At 40.9% G+C, this 16,416-nt stretch overlaps 1 protein-coding gene across 1 annotated transcript in view; it reads right to left on the bottom strand.

Annotated features, from left to right (window-relative positions):
- Nucleotides 1–3,971: 3,971 nt before the first annotated feature.
- Nucleotides 3,972–16,416, bottom strand: part of SNX30 (sorting nexin family member 30) — a 47,477-nt gene continuing 35,032 nt past the window's right edge. The window contains exons 7-9 of the mRNA XM_017816459.1: nt 13,736–13,822; nt 8,313–8,465; nt 3,972–6,152 (exon numbers count right to left, since the gene is read on the bottom strand). Coding sequence (XP_017671948.1) covers nt 6,093–6,152; nt 8,313–8,465; nt 13,736–13,822 — 300 coding nt within the window. The 3' untranslated portion in view covers nt 3,972–6,092. The remainder of the gene's footprint in view (nt 6,153–8,312; nt 8,466–13,735; nt 13,823–16,416) is intronic.

Here is a 16,416-nt window from a genome sequence, read left to right on the forward strand (position 1 = left end):
CAGGACACACCAGCTCTCCCAAGTGCTACAGAAGATGTAATCAGCACAGCCAAATAACGTCACATAAAAGACCCTTAAATACGGAAATACCATCGTAAAAAGATGTAAGATTAAGACACTTTTAGTAATTCCTACAATAAAACACTCCTGAACAGATATTCGTGCCCTTGACTTCTGAGAAATTGTCCCACTCTCCCTGGACAGTCCTGCAACAGAGCTCACAGGACTAAGACTCAAGAGCCAATGCTGGTATTTCAGCTCACACCACCAGGATGTGCTGCTCTTGTAACGTGCTAAGAACAGGTAAGCACAGCACACTACTCCTACAGGCTTTGTGGAGGTGTAGGGACACCGATACCAGGCAGTAGTCACCTTGTTACCTCAGCTTTAATCTGGGTTGGAAAGGAACCTCATACAATACAGCAACTAGAATGTGATGATGTCAGATAAATCCAAACATGAGTCAAAAGTCTAGCATGCCTCAAAAGAATGTGTTTGCTTACACACTAATTGAACTAACAATGATTAAGTGGCTTCCAAGGTCCTGGACTAAGAAAAGGGAAGTTAAAAGCCCTTCAGTAACTGAAATAATCTGGAGGCAAATCAGAGGCAGCTTCAGTTCAAGCAGGGATGCAGCAAGAAGTTGGTTATTCACTATGCAACCCCATCTTCTGAGGAGGTTGCTGCCACCCAGTTCCTCTCCACACACACTTGCCATCTTTCCTCAGCTCCGTGCTTCACTTTCAGTAGCAGAAGTAATGCAACAACAGATGACTTCTACTTAAATCAACTGCGGAATAAGATTTTAGGGAAAGGGTATTTCTGCAGTAAGATAGTAAGCTGCTCAACAAAATAAGCACACACATAATTTCAGTGGTGAAGGCTGCAAAAAATGAAACTTTATTCTAAGTAAAGGAGTCCTCTTTTAATACATTTATTGGTCCATTCCATTAAATTAATTGAGGTAAACAGACGGTGCATTTTAAAAAAATGTACACACTAATAGAGAATTACAAACAGTTTTACCTCAAAGTGTTTTTCTCCATCAATACTAGTTCCATAGTAAACAATGCACAAAGTATATTTATACAGAGATATATGAAAGGGTATAGAAACATGCCAGCACCAGAAGGCAAGACAACATTTCCTAGCCTGCGAGTCTGAACAAGAGCACAGTTACCAGATTTGGTCAACTGCAGGAAACAAAAGCCTCCTTCCCCTTTTTACATAGTTTACTAGCTAATTCACACAGAGACAAGTCTTTTCACAGCTTTCATTTTGTTTTTAAATGGTATGAACAGTGACTCTAGTTCTGGTGAGTGGATTTACAGAGGTTGAAACCAGAAGAGTCTGGATAATGAGCCAGCACCATTTTGGTCCCCACCACTGACCCCTTCAACACAATGTGTGAGGCTCATAGCCAGCTTACTTTAAACTGCATGGCCCAACTCTCCAGACCTTAAGGAGGGACAGACGGATGTAGGCACAGAGGAAATGAGAACAAGGACGGTGCTTCTCTATTTTTGTGTACTACAGACAAAAGCCCTTTGGCTCTTTGTTATTACAGGACTGTCAGCAACCTGCCTCCCTGTGCAGTGGGAATGTGGCACTGGCCCCAACCCTGCTGTTTGATCTGAGGGTATGGATACATCTCAGCAGCAGCAGAGTTAAGGAAACGGTTTAGCTTCAAAGCATATAGTACCAAGACCTTCAAAGTAGTGTAGGACAGTGACCAGCCTTTATTGTTTCAGCATGCCTCTTATATAAGGCTGATCTACGTCTACCTCTTTGGAAAGTGCATTATTTTCTGCACAAATACTGTGCCCTAGGCATGCAACCTTAAAACTTATCCAGTTCATTACTAAGTATTTGTACGAGTCAGACACCTCAGCAAGACTTCAAAGTGCTAAGCACAGAATTAAGCACTGCCACTTTAGTCTGTAAAGTTGGTTAAACAGCACTCCCAAAAACTTTTAAACATTCAGTCTGCCAGAAGGCAAGTTGATTCCTGTGATCCCCAGTTTTACTTCACAAAACAAACAAACAAAAATAATCTCAAAGTAGTAGCAACTCCCCTATCTTAAAAAAAAGTCCCTACTTTCCCTACATATTGGTTATTGTAGTAAAAGTTAATATACCAGAGGAAAAACTGTTCTACCTTGAGAATTTAAGATGACTGAACATCTAATGAGCTAATTTACTCTATGCAATTTTGCTCAGGGGTTATCAGCACCAGGATTTTAAACAGTATGCAACATTAATCATAACCATATACAGTTAAATTATACAAGTTTTAACAAAATCATGGCTCCTGTTAAAACACTGAACAGTCCCTGCTGGTCTGGGAGGGGATTCTTTTGTATGTTGGCATCTGCAGGACACCTGAAGCAACATGCATCATGAACAGGCTATGCAGAGTCACTGCTGCAAGGCTACTGCACAGTACCTCCACTGAACTGTCTCTGCCGCTCATGCTTCATGGATATTTTTTCTACCACTTATCACACTACTTTATCCTTAGAACAAGCATTAGTGCAACAAAAATCCAAGCAGACTTCAGTGAAGAATCCATAGTTTATTCCTTAATACAATTCGCATCAGAATAGTTTGTGTCTTTAGGGCTACACCTTTTCATTTTTCAATGTGTACCTGAAAAAGCCATGGTGTTTTAACATCTATATTTATTGCAAGATTTAGAGCCTGGTAAAGATATACATGAACAATGCATGGTCCATAACTGAGCACAGAAACAAGTGCTTTATTGTGCTGGTGCCACTTAAGAGAAGAAACAAACATCCCCAAAAATAACCAGGACAGCAGCGAATTAGTATCCTCCAAGAGGGACCCTGGCCTGGCTATGGACTGAGAGGACAGCTGGGCTGATTTAAGGACTGCTGAAGAAACCATGTGTTACAAAGGCTCACAACAAGGGTGCCAACTACTTTTGATGTCATTTTGGTGCATATGCAGAGCGTGATCTAAGTGACTTAACACTCAAGAAGTTACTCAAAGATGAAGCTTCCGCACTACTCCTGCTTCCCTTTACCAAGACCTTTTACTTATCTCATGAAAGTTTGGGCCATCCAAAGTAAAGACTCATATCCTGTAATAATTACAGGATAACATGTCACGAGTTTCTCTAGCAGTTCAGGTCTCAACCTCCCACTAGCAGCAGTTATGTGAGGCTTTACAAGTATTACTCTGTACATCTTAGAGGAATTTCTTGTAACTTTTGTAGTTCTCCCGACTGGCATGTTTGGCTGCCCCAAATATCACAGTCAGGAATCCTCCACACACCTCACAGCCTCTCCCACAGTTACCTTGTGATTTAACAACAGCTCTTCATAAAAAGACACCACTCCATAGCTCATAGGAGCTGAGACTCACCACTACACACCATTCTTACACTGTGGCGATTCTTGCAGAGGACTTCTCTTTTGAACGTGAAGTTTTACTTTCCTTGTATAGGCTTAAGAGATGTTTTAGTGTTTCAGACCATGTAATATATCCTGTTAGTGGCCATGCATGCCTGACATGCACATTCCAGCCTCTTCTCCAAATCAACCTGCAGTTGCCACAGCGCCACATACTCCGAGAAGTGCAAAGTGTGCCTGCCTTTCCAGCAGCATAGCCAGAAAGGGATTTGTCTGAAATCAAAACATGCTTTGGATGAGGACAAGTCTAAAAACCATACCACAATATCGGTGGCATCAGATGGAATAAAATTCAAGCTGATGTTCAACATCTCCAGCCTCAACAGTTACATGTTGATTTCAACTTCACTTGGTACTCTCCACATCCATTATGCTTCTCATGCACAGCTTTGATGTTAATTGCTAAACCCCCCAGAACCAACACCCACTTCAGTCTGACATAAAACTAAGTGGGAATAGGACCTCAGTCTTGTAAGGCATCAGATGAAACCACTTGTAGGAAAAACCCACCAATCTTTCTACTCATCTTTTGCTGCCTTTTTTTTTTTTTAATAAGATGGAGGGAACACTGACTAAGTATTAGTTCAAATTATATTTTGCTTGACTCCCAGTGATGTTGTAGAGTCAACTACAAAATTCCATTTACCACGCAGGAAACAACTCCAAAATTATGTTGATCTCTGTTTGTGGAGAACAGGTAAGACCGTAACCCTGAAGGTCAGACTCTTAGATAGTATGCAAGTGCTTATTCTAGAAGGAAAGACTGCTTCAAGATGATCCCCCTAAGTACTTCCCTTGCACAACAAGAGTAGTCTGTTATTCTGAACCTAACAATAACTTAATGCAGAATTCTCATTTACACCACATAAGTGTACAGACAAACTGAGTTTAAAACAAGAAGCATAGTTTGTTTAGTACCAGAGAGTTGTCAGTGAAGGCTGAATCAAAAAGGAAGACCTCTTAAAATGTCTTAAACTTGACTTTTTCATTCAGAGAGCACCACCTCATTAGCCTGAGAGCTACCACAGTACTGCAATAACTCATCTTGAGTTGCTATAAAGCCAACAAGCTGAGTAGGCTGCAGGTTCACTTGGTGTTTATGAAGGGACAAATTCCAAAACAGACAAATTCCAAACCCGATAGGTTGTCACAGGAGAACACAGAATTTGGACATTCTCAATTACTGCTCAGGTTCTTTGCAAGAATGTTAACAGAGATCAAGTAATCACTAAAATTTAGCAGTAAGCACTGAGTTATTTATTCCCTCAAATCCAAATATTACACTGATACAAGCCCCAAACCCCACCCTTAGGATGGTTAAAAAAGATTTATTTGCATGCTGTTAAATCAAGACTCTAGGACCATGGGAATCACATCAGCATTCCTAAGGCCACCAACACCGAATCGGCATTTACTTGAGGTTGGACTGCAAGAGAAAGAAGAAAAAAAGGGACTTGCAGAAGCAGTTACATTTCTAAAGGCCAATAAAAACTACTAAGAAAATAGATCTGTAACGAAAGTAGTCTCTTAAAAGACTTGCCATGTGGTTCAGCAGAGACAGGTGTGAACACTCTGTACCTACCAGGGTACCCATCTACCTCCCACCAAGCCATTTAAGGCAAGTTTCACACACGCTGATGCTTAGTGGAAGCAAACATCTGACACTTTTTGGCTGCTGCAAAAAAAACACACAGGGAGAGGAAGCAGAGTCCTACCTTTATTACAGCAGGCATCTTAAGTGACCAAGCCTGAAGAGGCTCTAGTAAAACCCATATTTAAAGCATGGTCCAAGAGAATTGCACCGTGCAACTTCTGGAGCTAGCTTTAGAAAAGTTAAAGACTCATACTTCCTCCACTATTCCCATAAAAGGGGCCCTTGAAAGGCTGCTGTTCAGCTCATTCCTGCAGCTAGGCTGATTCCAATCCCCAAGTCAGTCACAAGTACACTTCAGCCAACTGACATTACTTCATAATCACCAAGGTAAACAACGATACTCAGTAGGAACCAACAGCATGCCACACTCACAAAAACCACAGTTCATGCTCGCACCACAGGCTATCTGTGGGTGGTGGTGGTATGTTCTAAGACCAGACCAACTCCCAAACAGAAAAGTCTCCAGAGACCATTTTATTCAGAGGGAGCATATGGGCTGCAGTGAAACAGAAAATATTCTTTCCCAGCCTTTCCCTGTCTATTCAAAAAAAAAAAAAAAAAAAGATAAGGATTGGTTAGGGAGTACAGTATCATAGAAATAATTATTATTTTTTTTTTAGCAAACAAAACAGAATGGTAATAAAGATGTCATATGGCACCTTGCAGTAGAGTTTTATTTTCATCTTTTTAGTGCTCCACTCATCAGTTCCTTCCAGACTAGAGAGGTAAGTTTTATCAAGATCCCCATGCATTTTCACTATGAAACCCCAATCACTCCTTAGGATAAAGAAGGAACCATTCAAGATAACTCAAAAAGATGAAACATACCCCAGTTTAAACACAAAAATTGAGGAAAAAAAATTCAAATAGTTTTCAGAGCGTCTGTTCCAGCCTAAGTGCAGCTGTCATTTCAGTTAACTTGACAAAAAAGAGTCCTTCATACAGTTCCAGTATGTCTAGTGGTACTGAGCATAGAAGTGCTAGACTGTCCATGAAGGTACTTCTTATTTGGTCTCTGGCTTGTCTTGCAATAGTGGTATAATTGACTCCCACGCCGTAAGGCACTGAAGAAAGAAATACAAGAACTGATGTAAAACCCATTTGTTAAATCTGTAACTTCTGACTAACTCTTCCACATCACCAGAATGCAAGTTGAAGAAAACCTATTGTTTTCTTCACAGATTAGTACAGAAATAAAAAACCCCACCAAAATCTCAAACAACAAAAAAAGGTGTTAGAGTGGCTGCACCTCCCAAACAAATTAAACAAATTCACATTTTCAAAAGTTGTCAGTTGGCCCAAGCCATTAGAAATCATCAGAATACCTGGGATTTCCAAACACCAATCTAGATTCTTCTACACTGAAGAACACCACAGCTTTCAGCTAAACAGACAAACTGTTGCTAGTAGAAATGTACATCTCTGTAGTGTTACTGTGAGGTAGGGCTGATTGGGACACAATGGTAGCTATTACAGACTACCTCCAGCAAACTTATTTGAAAAAAACCCATGCATTTAGAGAAGGTAGTTCTGAGACACAGTGTATTCCAGTACAGCTCTGGGACTTGACTCCACTGAATGACAAACTGGTAGTGCCTAGTATAGTAAACTAGAAGTGGAGTCTAGCTTCTGGGTTATTAGGAAGTCACTCCAGGCTTTGGAGTCATTTGCCCAGACGTGTACTTAACTTCAGTCCTTGTACTGTGTGTCGTTACTATCTTTCAACCTCAAAGCTCAGAAGTCAAACTGATCATGGAATCCCTATTATTAAATGCTGGGAATGGGTAAACTCATCACCAGCTCTTACATCCACAAATTAGTGTTGTGATACATCTTCCTTCTAAACTTTCTGATTGTACTGCAGGTGAGTAATTATTTCTAGTTGTGTACCCTGAAGTGACTACATGCTTTCCTACCAAAAAAGCTTCCTCGCTAAGAGCAAAACTAACAGATTTAAATGTCAATTGCAGAGGCACTGCTGCATGTTCAGAGGAGTCTTTAATATCCTCCTCCACAGCACCTTAGAAGAGACCAGGATGAAGGAAGTTCTGTGGGACTAGTTATGAACTACTGACATGACAGACAATCGAAGGGGAAAAGGTACTGTATACACAGAGAAGTAACCTAGCTTGTTACTAGGAAGAAGCTTGTAAAGTAGATGTGGAAAAAACAAATAGGCAAGATGAAGTATATTGCTATGCATGACGCTAGTAGCATTTAATATGTCCTAAATATTTAATATACCTGAAGTGGGCTTACAAAAGAGCTGGAGAGACTTTTTACAAGGGCTTGTAGTGATAGGACAAGGGGCAATTGCCTTAAACTGAAAGAGGCCAGGTTTAGATTAGATTATTAGGATGAAATTCTTTACTATTAGGATGAGGAAACACTGGAACAGGTTGCCCACAGAAGCTGTGGATGCTCCATGTCTGCAAGTGTTTTACTTCAGGTTGGATGGGCCTCTGGGCCACCTGCTCTACGGGTGCCCCTGCCTATGGCAGAGGGTTGAAACTAGATGGTCCCTTCAAAACCATTTTAGGATTCTATGATATCAACCACTGCATTGGGCTGCACTGCTCCAGCACGCAGGAAAACTAGACTGGCAGTATCTGCAGTTAAATGGGGCCTTGAGGCCCTTTCAGTTAAAAATAAAAAAGTAAAAAAATCTGACACCAAATCTCAGGTACACATGCACCAACTGAAAAAGAGCAGAGGCACCTGGCTAGGTATTTTCAGGACTAGCATACACGGGACTAAACTATGCACAAAGGAACAGAGACTAGAATAATTTATATATACCAAGTGTAATCTATATATGAGTCCATGGATGTGTATTAACTCATGCAGTTTTGTTCATAAAAGGCAGAATTGAGAGATTTTTCTACTCTGGTAGTATTACTAGAACATGCAATTTTGGTCTTTTTCATCACCACTGCTGCTGCTCAGTAATTTGTTCAATTCAAGAGTGCAAAACAGACAAGCATGCATGATGAAATGCTCTTTGAGAGCTGACCACTAGTCCTACAGAGATGACTTTACCATGAACAGTAATTCATTACACTAAGCTGATGACAAAGAGCAGCTTCCATAGCACTAGAGAACTAATTGAGATGTCTAATATTTCTATCTTCAAGACAGTGTGAAGATATCCTGAAGAATCATCACCACCTCATAGGAAAATAAACTTCTCTTATTTTTGCCAATGCTCCAACAGTGACACATACCTTCTCGTAGTACTGGATGTTTTTATCTGCCATCCCCATGAGTAGCTGCCTAAAGTCTTGTCTTTTGTTGTTCTGCCATCTCTCCATATCTGCTTTCAGGTCAGCATTGAAACATTCTACTCGGTCTTGACATTTCTCAACATCTGTGGGTACCTGCAGCAAAAGAAAAGAAGATTAAAACTGTCATTGAGTGCTAGATTGCTGAATTAGCTCAAACCTTACTGAGCAAAACCACAGAAGAAAAGGTAGGTTCACCGGGAGTTACCCTGAATAAACTCAGTTATGGCTGTGGGGAGACAAGCCACATTTCTGAACTAGAGAGGATATGAGATTGCTTGATTTGTTCTTTGCTGTTTGAGGTGGTGAGCATTTGTGCTTTCCATCTCCAGGTCTGATATAGAGGCAAGTGGAGGAAGGACTTGCTAGAAGCACACAAAGAGGAAAAGCATTTGGTGTAAGTGCTGGGTACCTAGGCTCAGTTCCAAGTGCTTAAACTGAGCAGCTTGGCTACAGCTCCACAGAAAACCTTGCTCCTTCCCATTTACAGCTGCACTAGGCATTTCCCAATTTACACCAGTGTGTATAATATAATCAACATTTAGGCTTATCCAGAAAGCTGGATAAGAAATCTAAGTGTTCTCTCTTAGGAACTGAAGAATAAAATTCCTAAGCCTCTAGTTTCTAGCTTCCACTTTTAACCTTACAGGCTGCCTTTCCTAACTGGAAAGCACTAATGATCATCACTCTGGACTGGCTCATATACCTTTGGGCTCAACACTGGGCTCACAATCATACAAAAACAGTGAGAGAAATGTTGAAGGACAGCCTATTGCAAATCAGGTAGAGATTTAAATGGATTATGACAGCAATCGCTGGCCCAAAGTGCATGCACTTTAGGCCAACTAAGATGGTGTTCTTTGCTCATGTTTTAACTAACATCATGTTAGGCAATCATAGGAACAATTTACAAGTGCTTCTTCAAGCAAGAAGCCCATGAACACCTTTTTCTCCCTTCTCCTTATGCTGCATGGTCCACACAGAGGAATCCTGTAAGGACATGCAGACTAAGCCCATGACCTCAGAAGAGGAAACCCCTGCATAGTGGTACCAACACGAGAAGTAAACTTTTGCTCTGAAAGCTGTGACTTGCACAAAGGCAAAAGGCAAAATGAAGAACATTTGCAGAACTTTTTACCTTCAGTAAACTCCTTTTTTCTCTGAAGGGTGTTAAGAGAAGGAAAAAGATGAACAGACTATGTAAGAAGCTTTTCATAGGTAACTACAGGAAGCTAGAGGTGTGCTACTACCTTTCAGTTTGGCAAGGTGGCCCATCTAGGCAGAAACATAACAACCGTGCTTCTCCAGTATGTAAGGGGTGATCACTGAAGTATTACATTGACTCAGAGAAGATCTTACATCTGTTCTCTAATAAAGCTGTTTGAGACACAGGAGTTCTTCATACTCATGGGATTTGAGTTCCCCTTTATTCAAACAACTGAATAGACACTACAGGCAGTTTGGGAGTTAGTAGACAGCCTTTTCTCCCACCCTGTCTGAGCACTGCTGGCTATAGAATTCACACTGCTACAATTCCAGACAAAGTTCTCTCATAAGCTTCAGACAAGAACTACCAAGCCTATGGCTGGAAAATTCAGATGATGCTCGCCTCAAGGCAAGTATGCCTTGCATCTTAAGTACTCTGCTTAATGGGAAAGGTTAGGCTATCAAGAGAAAGGTTCATGAAGTCTGGAAGTCAAACCACGTAAGATTTCCCAATGCAATTAAGTTAGCTTCTAAGCACTCACCAGCTTGCTGCTGCTTCTTCCAAAATCTGAAACCACAATGAAGCTATACAAAAATCTGTTCTTTCTCTCAGCAACTTCTCCTGCAGGTCAGACTGAGAGGGCTGTACGAATTTAGAGCTACAGGGACAACCCAGTGGTCAGCAAATGGGTCACATATGCTCTCATTAAGGAACAACAGCAATTAACTCCATGTAAGTCTCCACAGGCATCCTTGTGATCCTCCTCATCCACTCCACATGAAAGCAGTGTCTGCACAACAGCAGTCCTGTTTAGGAGTGCCTTTCCTTACAAAACTGCGGCTTCCCAGAACATTATTTGCAACTCAGTAGTTGAAACAAAATTTTAAGTTAATCAACAGGTTTTAAACACCTTATAAAATGTTTAAACACTAGTGCAAAGACATCAATGCTGATGGTTTTATCTACTTTTACCAGTAGAGACACTAAATACTAGCTAGCAACTAAGAGCTGGGCAGAAAGTAGACTGGACTTTGGGAACTTGCTACTTTCTTACCGATGTCTCTTCTCAGCTACTGGAATAGCTCAAAAACTCCACAAACCACAAAACCAACATGATAACTGGTTTCAACTCCAACACACTCTTCAATGGCCCATGACTGTTTTAGTGAATCCATTTCAACTTAGGAGAGATGTATATGCAGGCATGAACTGAGTATAAAAGTGTATATTCAGGAGTCTGGTCACCTTACTATATGATAAGAAGTTCTACACATATATCTAATCCTCTTCACATTGATTCTGTTCTCTTAAAAAACTAAGTGTGCCTCACATCTATAATTTTGTGTGGTCATGTACAGATGGCATGTCCACTTTAAAATTCTAGAGGACCAAGTAACAAATCATTCTGAAGCAGAAAAAGTCCAGCATATATTAATATAAAATAATAGCATATGCTATTTCTACTTTCCTCATTCTCTGGAAATAGATAATGTTACAAGGCTTTTTTCCCTCTGTAAATACATATGGTCAACTTCAAGTTCTGCACTGCCAAATTTACTGTTCCCATAGACTAACACACTTCAAACCCTTGAGGCAGACAGAAATTAGGTCATCAGAGGTGAACTTCATCTCACCAAAAGGAAACCACACCTCTCCTTCACTCCTGTCAAGAGACTGAAACAGTTAATGCCTTACAAATTCTAAGATCACCAAAAGACTCTTACAAATTGAAAAGAAGCAGCTGCTCACCCAGCAAAGCCCACTCCTCCCTAAATACTGCCAAAGGACCTTCAGATCAGACAACTGGGTGCCATTGTCCAACTATCCTGGGTGCAGATGCATAACTGAAACTACAAAACTGGATTTCCAGATAAGAGAAGAGGTTAAGAAGAGGCAAATCCTGCAAGGTGGGAGAATCCCTCTTATCATGCCAATGTCCTCTGTTTACATGATAACTCTGTGCATCCAGCCTGGGCTAAGCATCTCAAATGTCAGACCATGATGGACCAGGACTGATGCTGACACAACAGGCAACTGCAACTGTCTTAGGAGATGTCAGAGACTCATGACATGTCCTGTGACACTATAAATTGTAAAACTCCCCGGCCTAGGGAGGTACAAGGTGTTCCCACCTGTGGTGGAAGTGTATAACTCATAACATCTCTGAGTTTGGTGGGAGGGCTTACCCCAGCCCCAATAGACCAAGACTCTCCCCTTCTGCGGCGGGTCACAACAACTGCATTGCTGGATTACTGCAAAATCAGCTCCAGCATGGGTCAGGAGCGGGTAAGCAGCACTTCACCACTGCACTTACTAGAAACTGAAAGGCTGCAGACTCTGCACTAATACTGTGATGCTTCTGTTAAGCACCACAATCATTATGCTTTTGGTGTAAACTCCAGCGTTCTGAGCAGTACGTGCCAAAAGACATTTACAGCAGCCCTACAAGCCTTCTGTGAGCTCTAAACAGATGATCTCAATGTGAGAATGACCTAATGACACGAGAAGAGCTTTGTGATGCCAGCCTGGGTATGTGCCCAGCGAGGCCTGGAATGCCCTCTAGTGGAAGAGATTATCAAGTAGCCATAGGCCCTCCTTTCATGATCCAAACCTAAGCTTTTTTTCCCCTGTAAGATTTCGTCTGGGGTTATTTTACATAATTTCTACCAAATTGGCAAGTACAAGGAACACAAATGCCATTCCACAATTGCAGCTCATGATCCTCTGCCTGCTTTTAGTTTCCAGCAAGTCACAGCCAGGAGACCACATCGAATGTAAGAAGGGTGCTAGGCACAGCGCTGAGCTACCAGCTCCTACAGACAAAGGCACTTCCTCCAGGCCCAAAGGATCTGAAAACCATGAGATAATACTTTATGAACATGTAAGGAGTTCTATATAATTTGTTCAACTTCATCTTATAAATGACACAAAACTACTGACATTACAAAAAAGGTAGAAGTAGTTGCCAAAAAATACACTTATACTCTGGAGAGGAGATGCAGGTCTTCAAAAATTCTCAAGACAGCTATTTAAGTGCTGCATTTTACACAATAATCCCACTGAGATATGAGATCCAAAGGCCTTTTAATAGGTGAGAGATTACCAAAGTTCAGCAATTCCACCACAACAAGATCTTGATAAAGTCAAACACCTAAAAACCTCAACTGGCTTGCTGGATATGCTAGATTTAGTTCCCTCCATCCTAGATACAACTTGTTAGAATACCTCCTTATACAAAGCTACACTGAGGAAGTAGAGCACATACCACAGCAGCCAGCAGTGGGGCAGGCAAAAGACCAAAATACAAGAACACTGTAAAACACCTAATACACCACTATTTGAAGTTCATGAGAGACGCAAGATCAGAAAAATACTAGTTTGCATTTCTATGCTCTCATCCTCTTCAGCTTCTTAGATTTAAAAATAATATGTGAACCTCCTGTAAGATTACTGTACAGTAGTCCTAATACTAGGAAGTTCTTCATTAGTTATTAATACAAATGTAAGGGGAACCAAAAACCTCCAAGCAGAGGAAGGGAACAAACCCTGTTGTCATCACCATTTAAACCTGCAGTGATTTAAGAAAAGTCTCTTGTACCTTGCTTCGTGCAGAAGCAGGTGTCAGCATAAGCAAGTCAGTTCACAGCTTTGCTTCTGCATGGAGCCCAGCTAAAACCTGTCACCTAGTGACACTTGTTGTGTCTGTTCAGCATCACAGAAGTAGAGCTCCCTAGCAGAAGTGGCAAAATTTGCAGTCTTCCACAATCAAAACCAGTGTCCTAGAATAATACAGTTCCACAGTGCCAGGGATAGGACCTGAACTCAGCTAGCTGACATACTGCTAAGTCACCAGGGACTGTTCTACCACTGCTTCAGTCCCTGCTACTAAACACTCCAACCGATTACTGGCTGTTAAGGTGTTACAGAGTCACCCTGCTCTGAATTGTGGAAGATCAGAAGTTGCTAGACAAGTTATATACATTCATACCTAGGTCTTTATTTCACATCAGTTTGACAACAACAAACTTCTGTTCTGCTAGAAACTGCTTATATTGCAAAGAAGCCGCCAGACCCAGAAAAAGCAAGTTCCGCTTCTCCATTCTTTTCAGGAAGTAGTGTGAGTGTAAGCTGGTTTTGTAGAGTAAGTTGGAGTGCTAACCTTTGGACGGTCTTCCTTTTTCAAGGCTACTGCTTCCAGTTTTGCTTCATACTCTGCTTGAACTTGGTCTCTCTTCTTCAACACATTCTATGGGCAAGAGAAAAGACAGCTGTGAAAGAGATCCTCTTGATCCTTCCCCCCAGCCTGCAAGAAACTCCAAAGTGATACAGGTTAAGTGCAAATTCAGTCCAAAGTCAGACTTTCAGATTTACTTTGTCCTATCTTACAGTATTTAGGGGGTAGTTTTTAATAACAAGGAGTACTTGCTCTCCAGAAGCTGGCAGGGTCAGATAAAATTCAACATTTGGATAAGCCGTAGGCATGCAAGATAGAAGCTGCCATGAAACCACTAACATAATCCTAAGTATTCATCAGTTCACCTATTATTACCATGAACAGGATATAAACAAAAGCATCAAAGTTGACAAGGACTCAGCTTTGATATCCTCAAGCAGCAGACAGACAACAGCACTGGCAAGATACAGGAAAACCACCACAGAAGGTATTACATCTTCCTTTTCATTTACAAAGACTCTTCAGAATTCTTTATAGCAAGCTGTTACATTCTCATGTTAGGACAAAAGTAAGCTTTTATTTTAGATCAGTTTAGGGGGTTTGGTTGCTGGTTTAATTTAAAAAAAAATGAAAATTACAAAAGGCACAATTTACATGAAAAGCAATAAACTGATCCAGAGAGTTTCACAAGCAGCAAACATGTTCTTGGTAGAGTACTCTCAGAATACAGACCCAAAGACCTTGTACTACATCCACAAGAGCTCCACTAAGGTAATACCACAGTCTTACAATTTGAAAATAACCACAGGAATTAGTCTTTTTAGGAATATATTACTAAAAATAAACAAGTTTGTGTCAGCAAGAGCAGGCAACTTACTACTTCAGTCTTCACAAAGAACTAGTATTTTTTAATTACTCAATTGATGCAAAGTTATTATTAAAAATGCTCAGAGGGAAGTCAGCCAACACTCACTGCTGAGGCACCTGTAAATCTGCAATTCTCTTGCAGCTACCTAACTTGGCCAATTCACACTTTGAGTCTCCCCTGTTGCCACCCAGAAGGAATTACCCCATTAGGACGAAGTGATAACTAGTCATTTTAACAGTTTCTGACATGGCTAGTAAAGCAGGACTAGCCATGTCCACTGCTGCCTCCAGAAATCTGTTTTCAAAAGAGTAGTCAGGTCTCTAAGAGCCAATCTAGCCAAGATCTGTTTCCTAATTAAAGAAATACAAATCCTGTATCTACTAATCATCATCTTCCCCCTCTTCCCTCTTAAGCCAAGAAAAGGTCAACAGTGCAGTTGCTCTAGATGAGAGCCAGGAGTGTTGCAATCAACACTCTTAATAAAAGCTCAATCCATGATAAATGGGAATAGCACCCCATCCACAAAGTTACTATTAGTTTAGGCAACAAAAAGATGGAAAACCTGAAAAATTCACCTTCAACTCCTTAATCTTCCCTTTTGTCTCCACAGGGATGAATCAAGCATGCCACTGAATGTGTTTGCTTGACAAACCACAACATTCCCCTTCTTTTCTGAAATGTATGCAACTATGTGGGATGGCCTTTAAGTGATTGAGGTTACCAATGCAACAAAGGTCTGAGAGATTTAACAGGTATTTCTACTTTGTACTGCCACTTGAACCCGAGTCAGCTGAACTTTCTTCTCTGAAAAACCACCACCTCCAGCAATTAATTGCATTCTGCCTTCAGAAGCCTGGAGTGCACGCAGGAAGCTGAACCTGTAGCAGGAATAGCCAATGATTAGCAATTAGAGGCAAACGATTCAAAGGACAGGTGTCTTTTTTCTTCTTAAGTGTTTATGTCCATCCACTGTAGACCATTAACAATATGCTTCTGAATACAGTTTTAAGTATCCAATACTGGCCGACCTGTAAGCGAAGAGAAAACTATTGCCCTCCCTTTCACTTGTACAATGTTTTCCTCTGGCACCTCCAGGCAATCTCCTTTAAGTTGCAGATCAATGCACTAATGCTTTAGCAGCAGTTATGAAAAACTCTGCATCAAGTATCCGGAAACTTAACTGGTAGAAGTTTTGCATGGACTGTGCTAAGGTCTCAGAGACAAAAAAGTAAAAAAATAAATAAAAACCAAACAACAAACAAACAAAAAACAAACACAAAAGAAACCAACACCAAACAGAAAAAACTCATCCAGCACACTTCAGCTATTTCAGGACAGAACTAAATCGCTGCTCCCTGAACAAGAAAGATTTAGCTCAGTTTCAGCAAGGCAGGTCCTCCTCCATTTTGTATTTAGTTGAAACATTCCACCTTGGCCCATATTTCTAAAGAGCTTCAGGAGTTTGCCATCAGTCTTCTTTCTCAAATTTCAATTCCAGTCCTATTTGCACACCACATAGCTTTGTACTGTGACTAGACCTCACAAGAGGATCTCTGTTCACTGCCTGCCTTTACAAACACAGTTACCTATTAATCTATTGCTTGCTTTAAACATGCATTAAAAGTAATGCCCAAACACACCACTGGGGATAGCATCATCTGATAAGCCAGTCTAGCAATGCTAAGCATACAGAGTTCATATAGAATTTTAATATCAGCCCTGGATTATGTAGAGCAGAGTCCATCCTCTGCACATTCCTCCCTGGGGAACACCAATGGACAGCAAAAAATGTGGCACC

This window comes from Lepidothrix coronata, unplaced genomic scaffold (assembly GCF_001604755.1).
Source record: "Lepidothrix coronata isolate B3197 unplaced genomic scaffold, Lepidothrix_coronata-1.0 Scaffold55, whole genome shotgun sequence".
NCBI lineage: Eukaryota > Metazoa > Chordata > Aves > Passeriformes > Pipridae > Lepidothrix > Lepidothrix coronata.